This window comes from Corvus hawaiiensis, chromosome 8, assembly GCF_020740725.1.
Source record: "Corvus hawaiiensis isolate bCorHaw1 chromosome 8, bCorHaw1.pri.cur, whole genome shotgun sequence".
Classification (NCBI taxonomy): Eukaryota; Metazoa; Chordata; class Aves; order Passeriformes; family Corvidae; genus Corvus; species Corvus hawaiiensis.
The window spans coordinates 12,128,271-12,147,659 of record NC_063220.1 but is presented as its reverse complement, the minus strand read 5'-3'; the positions used below and the strand labels follow the sequence as shown (position 1 = coordinate 12,147,659).

The window sequence follows — 19,389 nt, the reverse complement described above, 5'->3', positions numbered from 1 at the left end:
AGGAGAAACTGACTTTCACAGAGTTTTCTGTGCCTTAGGAAACCAAGTGAAACTGAAGATATGAATGTCATCTTCCCATAAATATTCCATTTCTTTGATAGTACTCTTCTGCAAATTACTATTTAAGCATAATCAGCCTATCCTCAGACTTATTCTTCCACTTTAACAAAAGGGTCAGTGTATTAAGGACAATTTTTATCATGTACAATTTCAGGATAATGATCAAACTTTTCCCCCCATAAAAATAAAGAAAACACATTAAATTTCTTTACTGGAAGTGATTTTGATGTGGACTCTGGGTCAAACTTCCATTCTGGCATAGATTTTAAAAATGAATTTTCATCTGAAGTAGACTTGTTCAGTATTTCAAGAAGAGATTGCCAGTAAAGAGCAGCTTGCTCTACTTCAGTTTCTTTTATCTCCCTGGTAAACAGAAAGGGAACTGATGTATTTTTTGTATATTATAGAAAAGGACAAAGTATTAAATATTCATTATAACACAATTATTAAGTAATTTAAAAATGCCTATTCAATATTTTTGTATTGAGTTCTAGAATTGCATAATTAAGTGAAGTCTCCAAAGAAGTAAAAATTCTGAAAGACAGATTGCCCATATTAAAAATATTGCTCTGACAGAGTCATCTTTAATCTATGCATCTACCTGAACATTGATTTTACCACAGAAAAACTGCACATTCAAGTGTCTCTTACTCCTAATGTCTGTTAAGAGCTCTCTATAGCCACAGTGGAATTCCCATTAAAGCTGTGATGTCTCCTTATCACTGAGTTAAAATAGTAACTCAGGAGATTACATCCCTTACATCCCCAGGGAGCCCTTTCCAGAGCTGATTTGAGAATGATAAGAAGTATCACTACTGGCGATACTTCCCAGAAGATACTCGTGTATGTTGTGCTGGAATCAGACCCAAAGTGCAGTACTTTTCCGGAGCTAGGGAGGCCAGCTGCCTCTAAAGATGAGAGGAATGATTTTATTTCTATCCAATTCTTCTTACTTTGAGACTAAGAAAAATGAAGTCTAGAATCACAAGTAGATGCAAAAATTAATCTGTCAGGATACAAGAAATGACACAATCAATATTAGTTGCCACTTTATACATACTTCCACTTCAGACACACCAGGGCACAATCATTTTCACCGTTAACTAGGATGAAATTGCCATCCAGGGAGAATACCATGGATCTGATTCCCCCTCCTTGATACGACTGACAATGCTTTTGAGCAAGTATATCCTAGAGAAGTCATAGAAGCAGTATCAGCAAATACATTTTTATAATGGAATATGTATTTAAATTATTTTTATTATTTAAATTTTTTAAATATTTTGATGTTTCTTTATGTTTAGATAAAAGTCAATCCAAAATGGCAACACAAAGTACATAAAATACTAGGGGTTTTAAGTTTAAAAGGTTCGACTACACATGGGACAAGTTTGTAGTATATTGATTTTGCAGGAGATAAAGAACAGTAGCAAAATTATCTACACTAAGATTTACTGAAGAAGGAAGTAAGTTTGTATGACTGTATACACATTCATTATAAAAACAATGGTCCTGTATAATGCTGTATCAGTCCATGTTCAACACAAATTTTTCTCAAACACCTTCTATTCAGGTGAGGGAAAGTTTACAGTGAAGGAAAGTAATTTTCACACTTCTGTCTCACGTAAATCAAACAAAGCCTGTGCCCAGACGCCCACCTACCAGAGTAGAAGTATTGTAGATAAACAAAACACCATCCTTGGCTGCTGCTGCCAGCCACTGGCTGTTGGGTGATAAACAGAGCAAACCTGATCCAAACTGATTGCTAGGAATCCTCTTTTCTGATGAATATACTGATGGATCTTCCAACTTACTCTGCCAAACAAGCAAAAGGTTAGCAGCAGTTCAGATGATATCTATGAAATATCTATGCCATTTTGAGAAGATTAATGACAGGTTTGTGGGTTACCACATGCACTGCAGTTTAAACTGTTGTTGGATTACTAATCTAGTAATTACTAATCTAGTAACTAGTGCCATTGCTGTGCTGCTGCTTTGCCTCTCATCTCTGCAAAAGGGTCTGGATTCAGTATGTTTGAGCCTGGAATTTCTTGGCTCAGAAAGGATGTGACATGTCAAGGAGGAATGCTGACCTTTAGAATTCACCTTTTTACTTACCTTGACTCAAAACTCTGGGAGACCTGTGAGCTGCAGAGAGCTGCAGTTCTTCAGCAGGCAATGACAGTGGCTTCCTGAAGCTCCCACTACTTCATTGTGAAGCTGGGCTGGGTTTGCATCTGAGAGTCCTGGGCTCACATTGGCTCAGCCCCTTCAGGAGCTGCATGCCCAGGTCACTCAGCAGACTGCACAAACCCACAGCTCCAGCACAGAAGCCACATGTGAAGTGCCTGCAAGTGGTGTGGATTTTAAGAACCAATATAATAGGACAAGGACATTATTTTTGCCAGGTTTCTGAGCAAGTGGTAGGATACTAAAAGTTGATGAGTATGTATGGAATAGGTATTTTGAGTGGAGAGAGGATTTCTTTAAGATAATATCCTGCTATATTAATTTCATCTACAGCCTTTGTTTGCTGGTATTTAACCATCACCCAAAGTAAAGCAACTGCAGAGAATTACCTCTTCAGAGAGGTGGTATTTACAGATGAAAGGTGCACAGGTGCAGTAGCCATACACAATGTTATCCTTCAATCTGACTGCTGAGCTCAAAGGGCAATCCAGATCATATTGCTCCTTTTTCAAGTCACTAGTGTTAAACATTCCTTGTTCATTCACATACTTATCATTATCTAAAAGATTGACAAAAGAAAGAGGGAGAAAGAGGCATCACTACCACTAATGCAGGTGCTTTCTCTATCATGTAATTATGAAAATGATCCTCAGCAAGGAGTGAGCGTGATGTAACTTTTCAGGGAAGAGATTGGGAATTCATTACTTAGATTTAACACCAACTCAGTGAGTTGTGCTGATGTAGCACACTGCAGTGAAGCAGAGCAATAGCTCTACTGGCTCTAAAGAAGTACGAGAAACAGTTTAACCACAGTGCTGTGACAATTTGCATACACTAATTTACTCTGCTTCTTGAGTATTACATCAACAGTGCTAATTAGTTTGCATGAAGGTTCATGTCACCACTGCGTTCATCTAGAACTTATTTTAGGAATCTCTGCCATGAGGAACACACAGCCTGCGTGGTATTGGTTAAAACACTGCAGTTCACATCTTCAAAAGAGCATTTTATTCTTTTTGGTTCCCTAAATTGAGCTTTAAAGGGACACCTGAAATTAAGACTGACGAGGCACCTGATATAAAACTGAAATGAAGACAATAACTGTAGATCTTCAGCAACTTTGAAAACAAAGCCCCATTTTATATGTCTAAAAATAGGCACCAAAAAAATCTAATATTACCGAATATTTAAAGAAAATATTAACTTTGTTGAAAACTACAAAACTACTTTTTGAAAAGTTTGTAAAATGTACAGCCTTTTAAAAATTAAACGTAAGTAACTTGAAAATCTGATGCTAGGCTTGTTGCCCTAGAAAAAGTTAGTATATATTGCAATTCTTACCTGTTGCAATTGCTGAAGACAGATGAAAAATTTCCAGTCGTGCTTGTTGGACCTCTGCTACATTAAGAAGTACCATCACTTCAACTAAGTCATTCTTTAAGTCAGAAATTACAGAAAGGTGGAGCACTTCATCTGCCAGTACTGAAGCAGGTAAGGAACATCAATGGAAATTGTTACTGAAGCATGGTAACCTTGTTTTTACTAAGCTATCCTGTGACACAAAACGAGATCCCAGTTTGGAATACATCTCAGCTCAGGAGTGCTGCATGCACTCAACTCCGCTTTAGGCACTGGGTGCTGGGAATCCCTAAGCACAAGCTCATTATTATTACACTACACAGTCAAATCTGAATTTACCTCCAGCTTGAATTGTAGCAATTTTGAGGCTGTCTGCTGGTAACTGCCAGATAAAACACAGAAAAACCCTCCTCTAACAAGCCATCCAGACAATGATCAGGCAAATTACAAAAATTAAGGAGATAAATTAATTAAAATGATAATATAATGTCCTTTATACTTAAAATTATGGTGAATGTCGATACACACAGATATTATCTGTAAGAATACTGGTTTTGGAAAAATAAATTCACAAATTTCAAATTTTTTTTGTGAGTTAAAATTCATCATATTTTATTCCTCACTATCAATCAGCAAAGCTGACAATTTCAGCAGTCCCCATGTTAAAGATGTCTGTGGTAGAAATTTGTAACAGGAGATTACACACAATGATCATAATCTACAGTTTTTTAATCCAAATTCTCACAAAATTCTTTAGTTTACCACTATTACTTTTGTGCTGGAGCTATGATCAGTTTGTCAGCTAATCCATTCTTTTCCCTGTGACTTATACATACTCTGAAAGAAAGTAATATTGGTACATTTGCTAACTAAAATTACAAAGGGGGGAAAAAAGCAAAAAACCAAAACCAACCAACCAACCAACCAACCTCCCCAAAACAAAACAAAAAACCCCCAAAAGAACTCCGGTCCTTACAAAATAGGTGGGAAGAATATGTTTAGTCCTCCCAGAAAATAAGTAGAATGAAGGTGAGTGGCTTAGCCTGACTGGCAAGTACACTTAAAATTCAGAAAATAGTGAGAAGAAAATGTAATTAATGTTGTTACATGTATTACCTATATATCCCAGAACTTGGAATAATTCTGATGGACGAGCATCTAGAATAAAGATGTGTCCTTCTGTAGCTCTTGCAATGAGGAACTGGCCCCTCTGATCATAACTAGGTAAAATGCAAATCCAAGTAGAAATCAATTCAATACAGTCAATAAAAAGAGTCAAATAATTTCACTCCCTTAACATGCTGACTTCACTGAGAGCATAAACACAAATTTCAGCTTCTGGGTTTACACGGTTAGGGTCTGATATAAAGCCCAGTGCTATGAATGCAGTTTCTAATTGAGTGGGTGGTCAATCTAAAGCTGATCATACTCCACAGCAGTCCGCATTAACAACTTTGTTAAGTCAGAATTTCTTTTACATTCACTTTTTTAGAAATAAAACTATTATACAGATCTTGATATTATTTTGAAAAAACATGTCTTTGCATTGATTGAATTTTGAACAAGTTGCTTTCTGTATTGTGTTGGGTTGACCCTGAGTTGATGGACAGTCTTTAAGACCAATGACGCTTCTCACAATTTACATATTTAAACCGCACGGAAAGGCGGGACTTCCCCTTTTTGGTCGGAGCTCGCCTGCTGGAAGGTGGGGGGGGGCTCCGAGCCTCCCGGCCCCGCTGGGCCGGGCCGGGGCCACTGCCCCTTTTCCCCCTTTCCCATCGCTGCGGCATGGACCCTGGGTCACTGAGGGGGACTGTCCCAGAGCCGCAGGCAGCTAAAACCAGCCATGGACTGCTCACAGCTAAACCCATCCAGCGCGGCTTCTGGGGACAGGCGGGTCCCTCTCCTCTCCGTGCGGAGCCGGCGGAGCCAGCGGGAGCCGGCAGAGCCTCCTGTCTGCAGCCAGCACACTCCGTGCTGAACTGAAGAGGACACCACGCAGCCAGCAGCACAGAGGGAGCGAGGCTTTCCCCACCGTAAAGCCCGAACAAGAACACTCTTCAACATGGTGGCGTCAGAGTCAGAGAGAAAGAGAAGTGAGTCCCGTGGGACGGAGCTGAGCATGGCGACGGGAGAAAAGAGGGCGGTGCCGCGATTCTGGCGCGCAGCTTAAAAGAAACCTTCTTGCATGCCGTGGTAAGAAACTGTAATACCACAAACTGTTTGTCTCTTTAATCCATTTGAAGAACATGGGGGGGGGGGGGGTGGAGAATCAACGTGTGCCTATGAAGTTTGTGAAGAGTGCCTATGCCAGGCTATATAGAAGTAGTAAGAGGCTGTTAGAGACTTGTGGCGAAGAAAAGCCTCTGTGTGCAGGCCAAAATAACTTATCCTTAAAAAGATGAATAACCCCATGTGATGGCCCATGTTCTGTAGTGTGAAAGAACTGTGAAATTCTTCATGGGAGAGATGTTCTACACACAGCAGACTGTTTGTTTCCGGGCGGGTCTGCTATTGGTGGCAGTTTGGGAACCACGTGCAACTGAAGGAAAACCCTTTTTTCCTTAAGCATAAGAGAGAGACTTTTCAGGAACTGCAACACTGACTAACATCCCATGTTCTGTTATCCCTTGTGTGAGCTGGATAAAAGGAGAGAAGTGCTGGAAAGGGGGGGGGGGGGGGGGGATTTACTTTAATTTTGTTTTGTTGTTTTCTCTTTACTTTTAATTCTGTTAGTAATAAAGCTCTTTCATTGTACTGCAACTGTTTAAGGTTTGTGGCCTGCTTTGCTTTTCTCCTAATTCTTATCTCACAGAAGGAAAATAAGTAAATAATGAATATTTTGAATCAAAACCACTACATTTAATTAGTGTTTCCGCCCGGTTTCAAACTCAACCCGCTACATGTATCTATTTTTAAAGTTCTGTCTTAGGTAGCTGTGAAAAGAGACACATCTGAGTCTCAAATAAAAGGCAGATTTATATTAAAGTTTAGCAGTTCAAAATCCATTGTATCCTTTGCAAAGTAGAGTAATGCACTCTCAGATTTTTCAATAACTGGGGGGAAAAAAACCCAACCAACAAAAACCCCAACCAAACAAAAAAAGCCTTTTAGATCACTAGAGCGAATTACAAGAGGACTGGTAAATTCCAGAACTTTAAGCAAATGAATAATTAACAACGGTAACAAAAATGCACCAAATAAAAAGAGATGACCAAAAGGCTTAAACTTAACTTCACAAAACCTTAAATTTATATTCAGTGAGAAATAACCCTCTAAAGTCAGATACATGGAATTGTGAATAGTTACTGCATATGGTGATCTGTCAGAAAGCATCTTACACTTCAGTATCTTCTGTGTTTGGTTAAACCTTCTTAAAATACAGATTTATTACATTTCTCTTATATAAATCCTGCTACTACCTGTTGCAAGCACTTCAGAATATGTTGGAAAAACATAGAAGCTGTTAAAACATTTTAATTGGTTATTTGTAAAATAAAAATTTCTTTTTTTTTTCTCAACCAATATCATTACTCAAACAATAAACTGACAATATTCCTACCCTACTAGATACTTACTGCAAAGACAGCACTGGAAGTTTGGAAAGGAAAATTTTGTGAACAACGCGTGGAGCTTCAGCTTTGGTAACATCAACAAAACAGATTTGACCTATTTGGGTCCCTACAGCAACACTGTTGGAGGAGGGACAGCAAGCCATAGAAGTTGCCTAGTTGAGAAGTAGAAGATACTTAACAGTTCAACATATTTTTATATATTATGCTATTTGTTAGTATGACATTTCCTTTGCTATTTAAAAGTCCCTAAAATTTGAAGAAGAAAACCCAAGTGGTTTATTTAAAAAACATGTTTTTAACAAAGAAAGTATTTTAGAGCCATCATGGAAATTCAATCTATGCTTTGTAGCTACACATTAAAAGCTAATTCTGTTCTTTCCAGAAAATACCAACCATTATATCCACTCTCCAGATTTTAAGTAAAAGAAGTTTCACCTAAATAAAACAGTGAGTGCACTGTTGTGCACAGCTGCTACAGAAAGGGATTTTCTTCCTTACTATGTCAGATTTCAGGGTTTGAATGCATCTTAGGACAAAGCATTAACACTTTGAAATATTTTTATCAACTCAATTCTTAAAACCTGTTTTTCATATCAGTCAAGGCATTTAGCTTTTATACCTTCAAAACTTTTCTGTTACTCATTAAAAAGAAAAAAAAAAAAAAGGAATACCATAAAAATTAAAATTTAGGTATTTTTTACAAAGATGTGCTTAAAGACACATCACTAGGACATGTGGCTGAAATGTTTCCTCTGCTTTGTAGTCAAGATAAACACATGACATGATTAGCTCAAAGAAACATTCTGAAACACAATATTCTTTAAATCTCATCCATGGGTTGCTCAAAGACATTACTGAGCTTTGCTCAGCACTAGTTGATCCAAATCTGTGGAATATTATGCTATCAATAGAAAAATATAAAAATTTTAAGTATCAGTCACGATATAAGATCCTGGTTTCATGTACCTCAATACCAAGGTTTAGCTTGCTGAGGAAAGTTCCATCTTCCAAGGACCAAACTTGTACTTCACCTGAAACTGTTACAGACTGTTAAACAGAGAAAAACAGAGTCAAAAGAGGATGAAAAAACCAAATAGTCTAGAAGTGACTAGTGATCTCCTATAGAATATAAATTCAACTAATCTCTATCATAGCAGATTAAGGGTTACTAGCTTCACTTGGGATTATTTAGCTTTTCATTAAGTCCAGTTGCTGCAAGGTACACCTGCTTAAGGAATACTTTCAATAATTTTTGTGCATTCCTGCACGTACAGGAATGATCTTTAAGCAGAATGAGACAATTTAGGGCAAAATGGGGAAGCTTGATCAATATTAGCACTCCCACCATTCTGACTACAATAGAAGAGCCTGCTTATAAATTTCTTTGCACAGGAAAGCCTTGAGGAGAGGTCTTGTTTTCTCACAAGAAAAATGATGGATATTAAAACAATACTTGATTTCTTCTTATATCCAGGAAATTTTGTAATCCCTCAGTAATGTAAGGCTAGAGATCACTCAACCTTCACACTACTCATACACAGTCAGGTAAAATTCAGCGTTCCCATGCTAATGGTGAACAAAGAGATCCAGCCAACTTAATCAACTATGACCCCAGATTTTCTAGGCTGGCTACTTGCAGAATTCATGACCTGGAAATGAATTTCTGGCTAAAATACATGTCTTTCAGGAGTAAAAGACAATGAAAAGCAAGGAATTTCTACGAACAGACAGGTCCATGAGTAAGGCATTCTTTGTCCCTGGACCCAGAGGAGAAGTATCTCTCAGGATGTTCCAACCTGTCCAGAAGGCTGAAAAGATCATTAGCAATTGTTGGACAACATCAGTTCTCTGAACTAAATCCATCTTTTGCTCAGCTATCTTCCTGAACAATATAAGTCACACAAATCAGCAGCAGAACCAATACAACATAAATGACCCCACCTGCATTCTAGGGTAAGTTCTGACCCCTTTATAGGCTACAGCAGAATGAATGCCATTTACTTCCTTAATGAGAAGTTACACAACTGTAACAAATATCAGAACAGTCCTGACTTCTGCAAGGCTTTTCATTTCATGCCTTAGCAACATATTGGTTACCTGAAAAGAGCCACTGTTCTATATTAGAAATAATACAATTTCTTACCACACAGTAGTTGTTCCCTGGAGTAAGAAAATCAGCTGCCAGAAAACAACTGCTGGATGTGTCCAAGAGTTTGACAGCTTCTCCACTATGGGCAGGTTTGTAACTATAGACTGTCCCCTGACAAATAAAGAGAAATAATCCATCACTGGCTATGAAACTTTTCATTAAAAGCTTTTGAACACTTAAAAATACCCCACCATCTTTCTGAGCTTCACTCTTTGAACTTTTGTATTTTACTCTAACCTGAGGTAAAAAGTGCCCAGTAGGATTCATCTGAATTTAGTGGATTATATTGTTACCCTAGCTGAAGAGGAGGTTAGTACATTTTAGAGTGATCCATCTAATCACATTTTCAAGAAGTTTTGTTTCTCAAACTTGCTTTAATAAAATAATTTCAACACACCAAATCTCATGTGACTCCAGAAATTAATAAATATTCTAAACCAACACAAAACTTCATGTCTGTATAGAGAACAACTCTACTGCAGAGTCACAGTAGGTCTGACACACCCAAACTACACTTTTCTCCCTGTGCAAGCACACATCAAGCCTGGAGTTCATGCCCAGTAGATCCATGACTAGGACACATGGGAGACCCTGAGCACGTACTCAACTGCACACACACAAGGATTTCTGTTGGAAAATCTCAACGTTAGGTACTTTATAGTCCACCATCTGTAGGAGACAATTTTCTTGCACTTCATTAAAAGTCTTTCCAATTTTCAGTAGAAACACAGAATGGACTATGTTCACCTCTGATATAATTTGTTGACTTGTATGATTACATTAGATGTTTTGTACTAATAGTATCAGCATATTCATATAAAGTCACAGGAATATCCCATTCTGTAGTGCTGTTATCTCAAATGCTGTACCTGGTCAGTGACAAGCAGAAGACTGGTGTAATCAGGAGAAAATATGAGGCTGGAAATGGGCTGTGAGATATCTGCACAGATTTTCATCTCATACTGCAGCTCTTTGATGTGATAAAAGATTAAAATGCCCTCCTGTGCAGAAAAGTACAAATCCACATGAGGTCTATGTCACTTACACTATCGGGCAAACTGAACTGCAAGATCTGAAAATCCCTGGAGTAGCAGTGTTTAACTGCAACCCATCACCAATGGTCTCATTTTTCTTTAGTATGTTTAAGTCAAAAGGACTCTAAACCGAGATAATAAATCTATTGAACATGAAGGTGTTCTTTAATACAGTTCTTAGTGACAGTCCATGTTTGATAACAACAGACTCTCACATCAGCTAATGCTTTAGATTTCATGTTCTTTTTGAGGCAGTGTAAGAATTTGTCCCCCTCTTAAGCACGAATGTACAATGGCATTGTCAGATTGGGTTGGATATTGAGTTAGATTTTGCACAAAACAATTTGGCAATTCCATTGGCCATTTTCTCTCCTTTCCTGTTTTTTGTCCATCCTTCTCTTCTGTTCCTCTACAACATTCTTGAATAAAACCAGGATTGTCCTCTTTTATTGCTTCTTTGATTACAAAAATAGAATATTTTCCTGCTCTGCTCCCCTGTGTCAAGTCTTCACAAAGTGAATATAGACAGCACCAGAAAGGACCTTTATAGTCCTGCAGCCCTTCACTTTTTCCTAACTCCTGTCTTTGCAGTGAACTCTGCAAATATACTCCATTTGAATGTTCTTTGATTTTCACACAGTAAGTTAAAAGCATAAAGGATGCCTTACACTTCCAGCTGCGTACAGTCCCTCATTACAAAATGCCATGGCAAGTAAAACTGGTTTTTGCAGATTGTTTGGTTTGCCACCTAAAAGCACAAAATCAACATAAAATATCAAATTTAATTTATTGCAACAATGTGTCACAACTCCAAATCTGGGATGATTTACTATTTATTTGTGAGTAAAAACATCATAGAGTCATTTAGATTGGAAGGGATCCTAGAAGTCCTCTAATCCAACCCCCTGCTCAGCACAGAGCCGACTTCAAACTCAGAACTAACCTCAAAGTCGGATTATGTTGTCCAGAGTCATATCAGCTAAGGTTTGAATATACCCAAAAATGGAAATTCTGTATCTTCTCTGGGCAACTTGTGCCAATGTCTGACTACCTTCACTGTGAAAGTACTTGTTTCCTAATATACACCCAGAATTTCTGTTGATGCAGACAGTGTCCTTTGCCTGTCTGGTTGTATCTTCTCTGTAGCCTTTCATTGAATAGCTAAAGCAATAGTAAAATCCCTCATTTCCTTTTCTCCAGGCTGAACAAACATAGCTCTCTCAGAGCATCTTTGTATGTCATATTCTAAGACTGCAATAATCTTTGTGGTAATGTGCTGAACTTCATCCATTCTATTGTTTTTGTACTGTGGAGCCCAAAACAAAGTGTTTGAAACAAACCCCTAAATCCTAACTCAGATAAATTACAAGGGACTGCAGTTCTAAAGAAATGCTAAAACTAAGCAGTAGGAAACCTCTTCTAGCACCACTTACTCCAATTTAAATTAGAACAAACAGAAATTTTTCCACTGTCACTTTCTCCTGAGGCTTTTAATTTGGCTGTCTATGGGCACAAAAGCTATTAATCTTTTGTCATGTAAACACACATAATATTGCCAACAATGTGTCTTACAGAGGCCAGTGTGAGACGAGTTTTTCTAACCAGTGGCTTCCAGCTGTACTCACATATTATTACTCCCAGACATCAGCAGTGCTGCCTAGAAATCTATTAGCTTCATTTGAATATGGAAATACCTTTCTTTTTCTGCGCTTCTCTACGAACATAGGACACCACATCCGCTATTTTCTGCATGAACTCTGCACAAAAGAAAACAATTTATGATGTCGACCTTGTTTGTATGTCAATATTGCAATACAAGTCAGTTGTATTCCACTCTACTGAACAAAAAGGCCAGGTTCAGTACACTAAATTAAAAATGTGCATTCTTCCTCAATATCTACCATTTCTGCCATCTATGCAACTGAGCAAGCACAGTTCTCTTACTCAGTTTACAGCTGTAAAAAGGAGATAACGTGGACTTGGCGTGGAGAGTGGTACAGATGCAGACTTATCTTCCTTCTAGTGCTAAGTTATGGTATTCTTATTTCTAACAATGATTCCTTTTTTTAGATACATTTACAAGGAAACTTCAGCCAGTCTGAAAACAATGCCTAAGTGACATGTTGTGGCTGCTTACGATTCTGTTTGCAACACATTATCAGGAATTCAGCATGTGCTTAAAGCTGGCCATGCACTTAAGCATTCTGCTAAATAGATACAGATTGCAGCCTGTTTTAAATTAAGCAGAAGCTTCAGTATAATATAAATACAGACCATTTTGCTATACAGTTTTAGGACAGCACTCAAAGATGAACATACAGGCCAAGAAAAAGCCCAAATGGCAAATATTCTTGTTGCCTTCTACTCAACTGACAAAAACAGTTCTGATCACACCTCAACTTTTCATTTCCAACTCTTTATTTGCTAAATTCAACACTCTGATCATTTCAAAAAGAGAAATAATGCTGGTTTGTTGGGTTGTTTTAAAAGCAGCCTTCCATTTTGGTGTTAACTATCAAAAGTGAAAGTCAGGGATACTTGCTGCAGCTTAAAAAGTCATGTACTATATGTGAACAGAAGAAAATAAGATTACCAGGAGATTATCTATTACCACTAATTCAGTGTTTGCTAGAGGAAAAGCTCTATGCTAGGAAGAAGCATATTCCAGTACTCCTCCTAAACCTGACCAAAGCATGAACTTCCTGTCCATGGCAGGACTGACACCTTCCATGCCATCAAAGGATGATGGGGTACAGATTGCCAAAGGAACAATTTTTGATGGTTGTGTCTCAGCATCCTCCATTTTGGCAACCCTCTGAATGGGCACAGAAGGGTAATGGCATGTAGCAGAGGAGACAGCTCAGGTTTCCCAGAAGAAGAAGGTGTGAAATGGGTTGCCCTTGACGTAAAACTTTAGTCAGTCATAGCCTGCCAAAGGTCCCCATGAAAAAAGACAGGTGGGAATACTTATAGGGCACACAAACCAACTTGGTAAGTTGCAATCAATCAGAGGTCCTCCCATTCCAGAATAAATTAAAAGCAGATTCCTTTGTCTGAAGCCAAAGACATCTTCTGTTCACTCTCTGTGCCTCACACATTCTCCAGTAAAGCCTGGTAGTGTTTACAGCCTTGTTTTCATTATAAAATAGTCTATGTAAGAGCTGGCCTTAAGGAATGCTATTAAGCCACACTGCTTCAGTTTTGTTGTTTGAAGACTCGTGAGCCCTCAAAGGTCACTTCTAACATTACCTAACATAGCAAATGAAGACTATCCAACATTTCATGCAAAAGAAAAGAAATTATTGGTACTTAACTAATAGTAAAAATAGTACTGTTGTTAGTACTACTAATAATAGCTGGTATATTAATGGTTTAATGTTAATCTATTAGGGCTGGTTAATAAGATCTGGAATCCTGGAAATATAGTTAATTTAATAAATTTTGATGTATGTTAATTTAATCAATTTTGATGTATTTACAGTTGTTTTGGTTTTGGTTTGTTTGTTTTTTTTCACAAAGAAAAATGAAAGTCAGCTATTGGGTGTTAAAAACACCCCACAGAAGCTCAAAAGACATTCTCATATGTTTACTGTACTAATTAAAAAAATAGGGTTCTACAATATAGCTTTCTAATTTCTGTGAGGTACACAGCAGGAGAACAGAAGAAAGCACAAAAAGCTTTCACCTATCCCCTTTCCTCCCTACTTGAATGAAACACACTCAGCTATTTCTTACCAGGTGGAGCTTTTTGTTGAAGAACAGAAACACTGTACTTCTCAGCATCAATTGCCAAAACATATCCTTCTTTACAGCCCATGTATATTTCTGAGGTTGCAGTCCAGCAGTGGGCAGTGGGATGCACAGAAGTCTTAATACAATTTCTAGGCTTCAGCATGAAAATAAAAAAGTTCAATCAACAATTGACAAATATCTGTACAAGCTGTTACATACATTTCAAAATAAGAAAAAAATAGATCATTACTTCATAGAGTCTGACATCATGTTTAACATCAGCATTATTTTATTCAGTCATCCCTTCAGTGAAGCCAGTAACTGGAAAAAGAACATTCTCCAAAAAAGTATATGTCTGGAGAAAGGGTGAACTCACTCTCTCTCTAGAAGCTTGTTTAAATGATGAATTATATTTTCAATTAAAAACTATATATTTTTAAATTTGCATTTATCTGGATTTATTCTCCAGCATTTGAATCTGTTACAATTTTATCCCTAGCTTGGAAATCCCTCCAGTATCTTCCCTATCCTCACAAAGAAATTGACCCACCATAACAAGGGCATCTCCCAAACTTTTAATGATAAAATTATGATAAAATTCAACACACTGAGCCCCTAGAGGTTTCTTTAAATGTCAGAGGGGCACTGGAAGCCCCAATTTAAATGGTTACTTATTATGACCTTGCCATGACAAATGCCTTTCAAACTGCTTTTCAGAATATTCTTCCACTTTATAGCCAAACGTGAACATGTGGTTCTTGCATACCTGGCAGTACTAAAACACATTTTGTTTGAATAGCTTATTGTATAATCCAAATTGCTCTGTAAAACAGCTCTGTCAATCTTTGTGTCAACTGCAAATAAGTGCTAGAAATATCCCTGACCTGGACTTCCCATGTGCCTTGAATTTAATTTCGCTAAAATAACTCTCATAAATCTGTTATCCATAAAACAGGAAGAACAGAACTTCTCCAGCAAATATTACTAAAGACAGAGTGGCCTGTTCAGATACAATAGTAACAGAGATCATAAAAATACCATGATAGAAAGAACCAGATTAAAGAGAATTCAGGGAGGGGAAGAGGGGGACAAAACACAAGAAAACCTTGGGAGAACATTTAAAAGAGAGGATTCGAAGCACCATGCATGTGTGCAGAAGTGGTGAGGATCACTAAACAATATGACGGATGATAAAAAAGAAGATTCTATAATTCTATACAACACCTGCTGTCTCACTAAAGTTTCTATAAAAAGAGGAAATATGGATGGACTTTTGATGAAAACACAGGACAGAGATTCATAAGTACCTAGATTTCATTAGCAAAATATACCAAGCACTTGCTGTATGATTCCTGGTAAATAACTTACATTCTATTTATGCTTCCAAAGCATTTTTAATTTCTCAGGGGAAAAATGTTACAGAAATAAAGTATATTAATATTTACCTTATAAATCAAATAGGACTAACATTAATAAATCTATAGCAAATAGGGCTTTACATCACCCAGAAGAACATTTAATACAGGCATTTTCACTGATTTTATAAGGCTTGAGCATCACAAATCTTTGGGAAGGTCGTAACTGAATTTCTGCAAAACACAAGCTTCCTGTGTAAACATAACTTCTGTAATATTCCTTTGTACCTGCTGTCATGACCGTCTTTACACATAAACTAGGTAAAATATGCTAATCCTAGGATAAGATTATGTAAATGCCAAACCAGGTTGCTTCTTGAAGTGTGCATTGGTACGGCGGCGCATAATAATAATAATAATAGTAATAATACTGCTTTTTTTTTCTTAACTTCTCTCCTTTTGAGTATTTTTTTTAACTTCTCTCCTTTTGAGTAGCACCTCTTCAGGGGAAAAAAATTCCATGATGGATCCTTGCCACAAAAAGTTTTATAAAAATACAATAGAATGAAATTGGTGCTAGAGATGAAGTCAATTCAAGTGGGCTTGATTGTCCCACTCTGCTCTGCACCGGTGCTGCCTTACCTTGAATATCGTGAGCAGTTTTGGTCACTGCAGTATAAGAAAGATATTAAACTACTAGAGAGTGTCCAAAGGAGGACTAGGAAGATAGTGAAGGGTCTAGAGGGGAAGCTGTATTAAGAGCAGCTGAGGTGATTTGGTCTATTCAGTCTGATGAAGAGACTGAGGGGAGACCTCATTGCAGTTACAACTTCCTTGTGAGGGGAAGAGGAGGAGCAGGCACTGATCACTCTGTGGTGATCAGGCACAGGACCCAAGGGAATGCTCTGTGTCAGGGGGGGTTTAGGTTGGACATTAGAAAAAGATTCTTCACCAGAGGCTGGTTGGGCATTAGAAGAGGCTCCCCAGGAAGTGGTCACAGCACTAAGCCTGACAGAGTTCAAGCAGCATTCGGACAATTCCCTCGGGGACAGGGTGTGACTCCTGGGGATGATCCTGTGCAGGGCCAGGTGTTGGACTCGATGATCCTTGTAGGTCCCTTCCAACTCAGCATATTCTGGGATTCTGTGGTAAAGCACATTTAGAAAACTCTGATCTAGAAAAATCTAATGCCAGAAACAAAGGATGGGAAGCTGTAGGATATTTGAATTCCTTTCCCTCTGCTGCCCCGCTGTGGTTACACTTGGGTACATATCCAGCCTCAGTACGTGGTTCTAGAGTATGGAACACTGACACACGTCCAAGAAGCAAACAAGCAGGCTGGCAATAGGCTTGCTTTTCAGTGCTGGGGTGTTGGAAAGAGGTGCTTAACTTGACAGGACTTATGCATGTGACTTCCCTCCAGTGTCAGGGCTTAGAAGATCTAACAGTGCTCAGTTTTTCTGCTTGGTTAGAGGTTTATGTGCACAGCCATGCATAGAGGAGAGAACTAGTGCTGTAAGGCAAAATAAATTCAAGTCCTAAAAAAAATTACTTAGCTACCATAGTCTGGAGTAAGGTGAAAACATGCCAGAAACAGATTCATTGCCTCCCAGTGCTGAACCCACAGTTTAGTACAAGGGAAACATACCACCACCACAACAACAAAAGGAACAAGAGCTAGTATTTTGGAAGAAAACCTTTCATTTTTAAATAACTTGTTGTTCATTACCTTATCAATATTGACAAAAAAATACACCCATCTAAGAAAACTACACAGTAAATAACTATCAAAATATTTACCATCTAATTTGAAAGAAAAGGAAATCTTCAATGAAGACTGTTAGAACAGCCTACTTGTACTCCAGAAATATTTCTATGGATAAGGACAATACAATCACATTGAGGGTGCTAAAAAGAAATCTAGGTTTTTCTGAAGGCAGATGGGAATGCAAAATCCCTATAGAGATCTTTAGTGTATATATCTAGTATCATTGATAGCACAAACTTTTCCATGTGGAAAAGTTCACAACATGGTTCTGCGAGTTCAAGCATAAGAACCTACTACTACTGAGCAGAATAGCATCCACTCCGGGACAAATTCTATTAAGCCTCACAGACCTAATAGAGGAGCTGTCTTTTTCCCCAATACTTCTTGTAATTCACTGTACAGAATAAAGAATGAAGTGGGTTTTGCAAAGTTTGTCATCTGCAATAACCTAAGAGGCAGTAAGGCAGAAGAAAAGGGCAAGGCCCCAGATGAGAATATATTATCTTCATTTTCCATGTTCTAAGTGATTTCAAATATGAGCAGTTCACATGTATTTAGAATCAATATAGGATATTTGTTTCTAGTTCTTCACTGTCCTGAAAACCATGGGAAACCAGTTACACAGTTAAAAACCTCTACCATTGTGAAAGCATGAAGCAATGAAAAGAGGATGAGGTCAGGAAAACATCATTTCCTGTTTCTATTTTTTGATTCTTCTTTGCACACTATCTGATCATACAGAACTCTCATTTGTCCACTGAGAAGATGTAGTTTAATGCCAGTGTCATCTTCTGCATGCTAGTTTTGTTATCTCATATATATCACAAGCCACCAAATAGAAATTTATGGTCTTTTTCTTAGAAAAGAATCCCAGATTTGCAAGTTAAATGTTTTCACACTTCTAGTTTGTAGTCAGGTGAAAAGTAAATTTCAAACAAAATGAGAACACTTTTGAAGCCTCTAAAAAGAGGCATCTCAAGGGAGGATAAAAAGTAAATAATCAAATACAAGTGAGACAAATGGCAAGGTCCAGCACTGAGAGTGGTATGGGAATGTATTTCAGAAGCAGGGGTTGCTGTCTGGAATACAGCCTTCAATGTTTCCATAGCCTGAGGCATTTTCAAAGTCAAAAAGAAAGCAATCCCAAAGGGATACGTGAGGATTACTATCAGTTTAGTGTGGGAATAAGTTTTCAAGGTTTCAGCAGGTCATTTTAGCTTGGGCATAGTTAAATGCTGACACACTAAATGCTGCTTCTGGCATACAGATTCAAACCTCCACTGCACAGATATATGACTGTGCTAGGATCTATGTCAGACATCTCACCACTGTACTGCACTACGCAGCAGCTCTGTGCCTTCTCAGTCTCCTGTCAAAATGGGTTTCAAAAATATTCTTGTGGTAACAGATCCATTTGCTGGGTTGTACCTATTTAATAAGCATTGGAATAGTAGAAAGAAAAAATTCAGTAACTACCACAAATGTTTCTGCTTCATCTCCTTCCAGGCCAGCAATGGCTGAAACTGGCAAATCAGGGCCATGGTATGGATCATCATTACGAGAAGGTGGGAAAAACAAATCCTCGTGAGGAGTCACAGTCCCATGACCATCGGGGAGTTCCACAGGGCTGTGAAAAAGCAAAAGACAAAAGCAAAGTCTGAGGAGAAGAAATGTGAATGTAAATGCTGATACAAAACACAGAAGCTGTTTTCAAAATGGGCTTTATTTCTGCAGAAGTAATGGAGGAAGAGTGAGCATGCCTATGTATTTACACATGCATTCTGTAACGCCAAAACGCGCAAAAACCTTTGGTATTTTTTTCAGATCACAAATTAAGGCCTTGTTTATACTTTCATTAGTATAACTGTCAGTGGCAACATATTGATTATATTAGTAGTTAACAAGATTAAATACAGTTGGGAATGGTAGAGTAGCTGTCACCTCAAAGCATATGTTTTATACTTTGAAGACTCCAACTTGAATGATACATACTACTTTTATACCAACCTCAAAAAACATTTTGGCATAAATAAATTCTAGTTTTGCTGTGCTCAGTGAACTGCATTGACAGAGCCATCCTCTCTGGACCTGTTAATTAGCCACACAAGCTGGAAATCACATAGAAAACTCATACTGCTTTTGGTACAATTTGTGATTACAACAAGAT

The 19,389-nt window shown here is 37.9% G+C and overlaps 1 protein-coding gene across 3 annotated transcripts in view; it reads right to left on the bottom strand.

Annotated features, from left to right (window-relative positions):
• CFAP43 (cilia and flagella associated protein 43) overlaps positions 1–19,389 on the bottom strand; it is a 44,546-nt gene that overhangs the window by 18,702 nt on the left and 6,455 nt on the right. Inside the window, exons 5-18 of one of the 3 annotated variants that reach the window (XM_048310842.1) lie at positions 18,699–18,849; positions 14,103–14,253; positions 12,062–12,124; positions 11,036–11,115; positions 10,203–10,334; positions 9,328–9,444; positions 8,151–8,231; positions 7,188–7,336; positions 4,726–4,829; positions 3,592–3,732; positions 2,640–2,809; positions 1,723–1,875; positions 1,121–1,251; positions 273–423 (exon numbers count right to left, since the gene is read on the bottom strand). In XM_048310842.1, the coding sequence (XP_048166799.1) occupies positions 273–423; positions 1,121–1,251; positions 1,723–1,875; positions 2,640–2,809; positions 3,592–3,732; positions 4,726–4,829; positions 7,188–7,336; positions 8,151–8,231; positions 9,328–9,444; positions 10,203–10,334; positions 11,036–11,115; positions 12,062–12,124; positions 14,103–14,253; positions 18,699–18,849 (1,774 nt within the window). The remainder of the gene's footprint in view (positions 1–272; positions 424–1,120; positions 1,252–1,722; positions 1,876–2,639; positions 2,810–3,591; positions 3,733–4,725; positions 4,830–7,187; positions 7,337–8,150; positions 8,232–9,327; positions 9,445–10,202; positions 10,335–11,035; positions 11,116–12,061; positions 12,125–14,102; positions 14,254–18,698; positions 18,850–19,389) is intronic. The other 2 variants (XM_048310843.1, XM_048310844.1) reach the window with 2 other exon arrangements.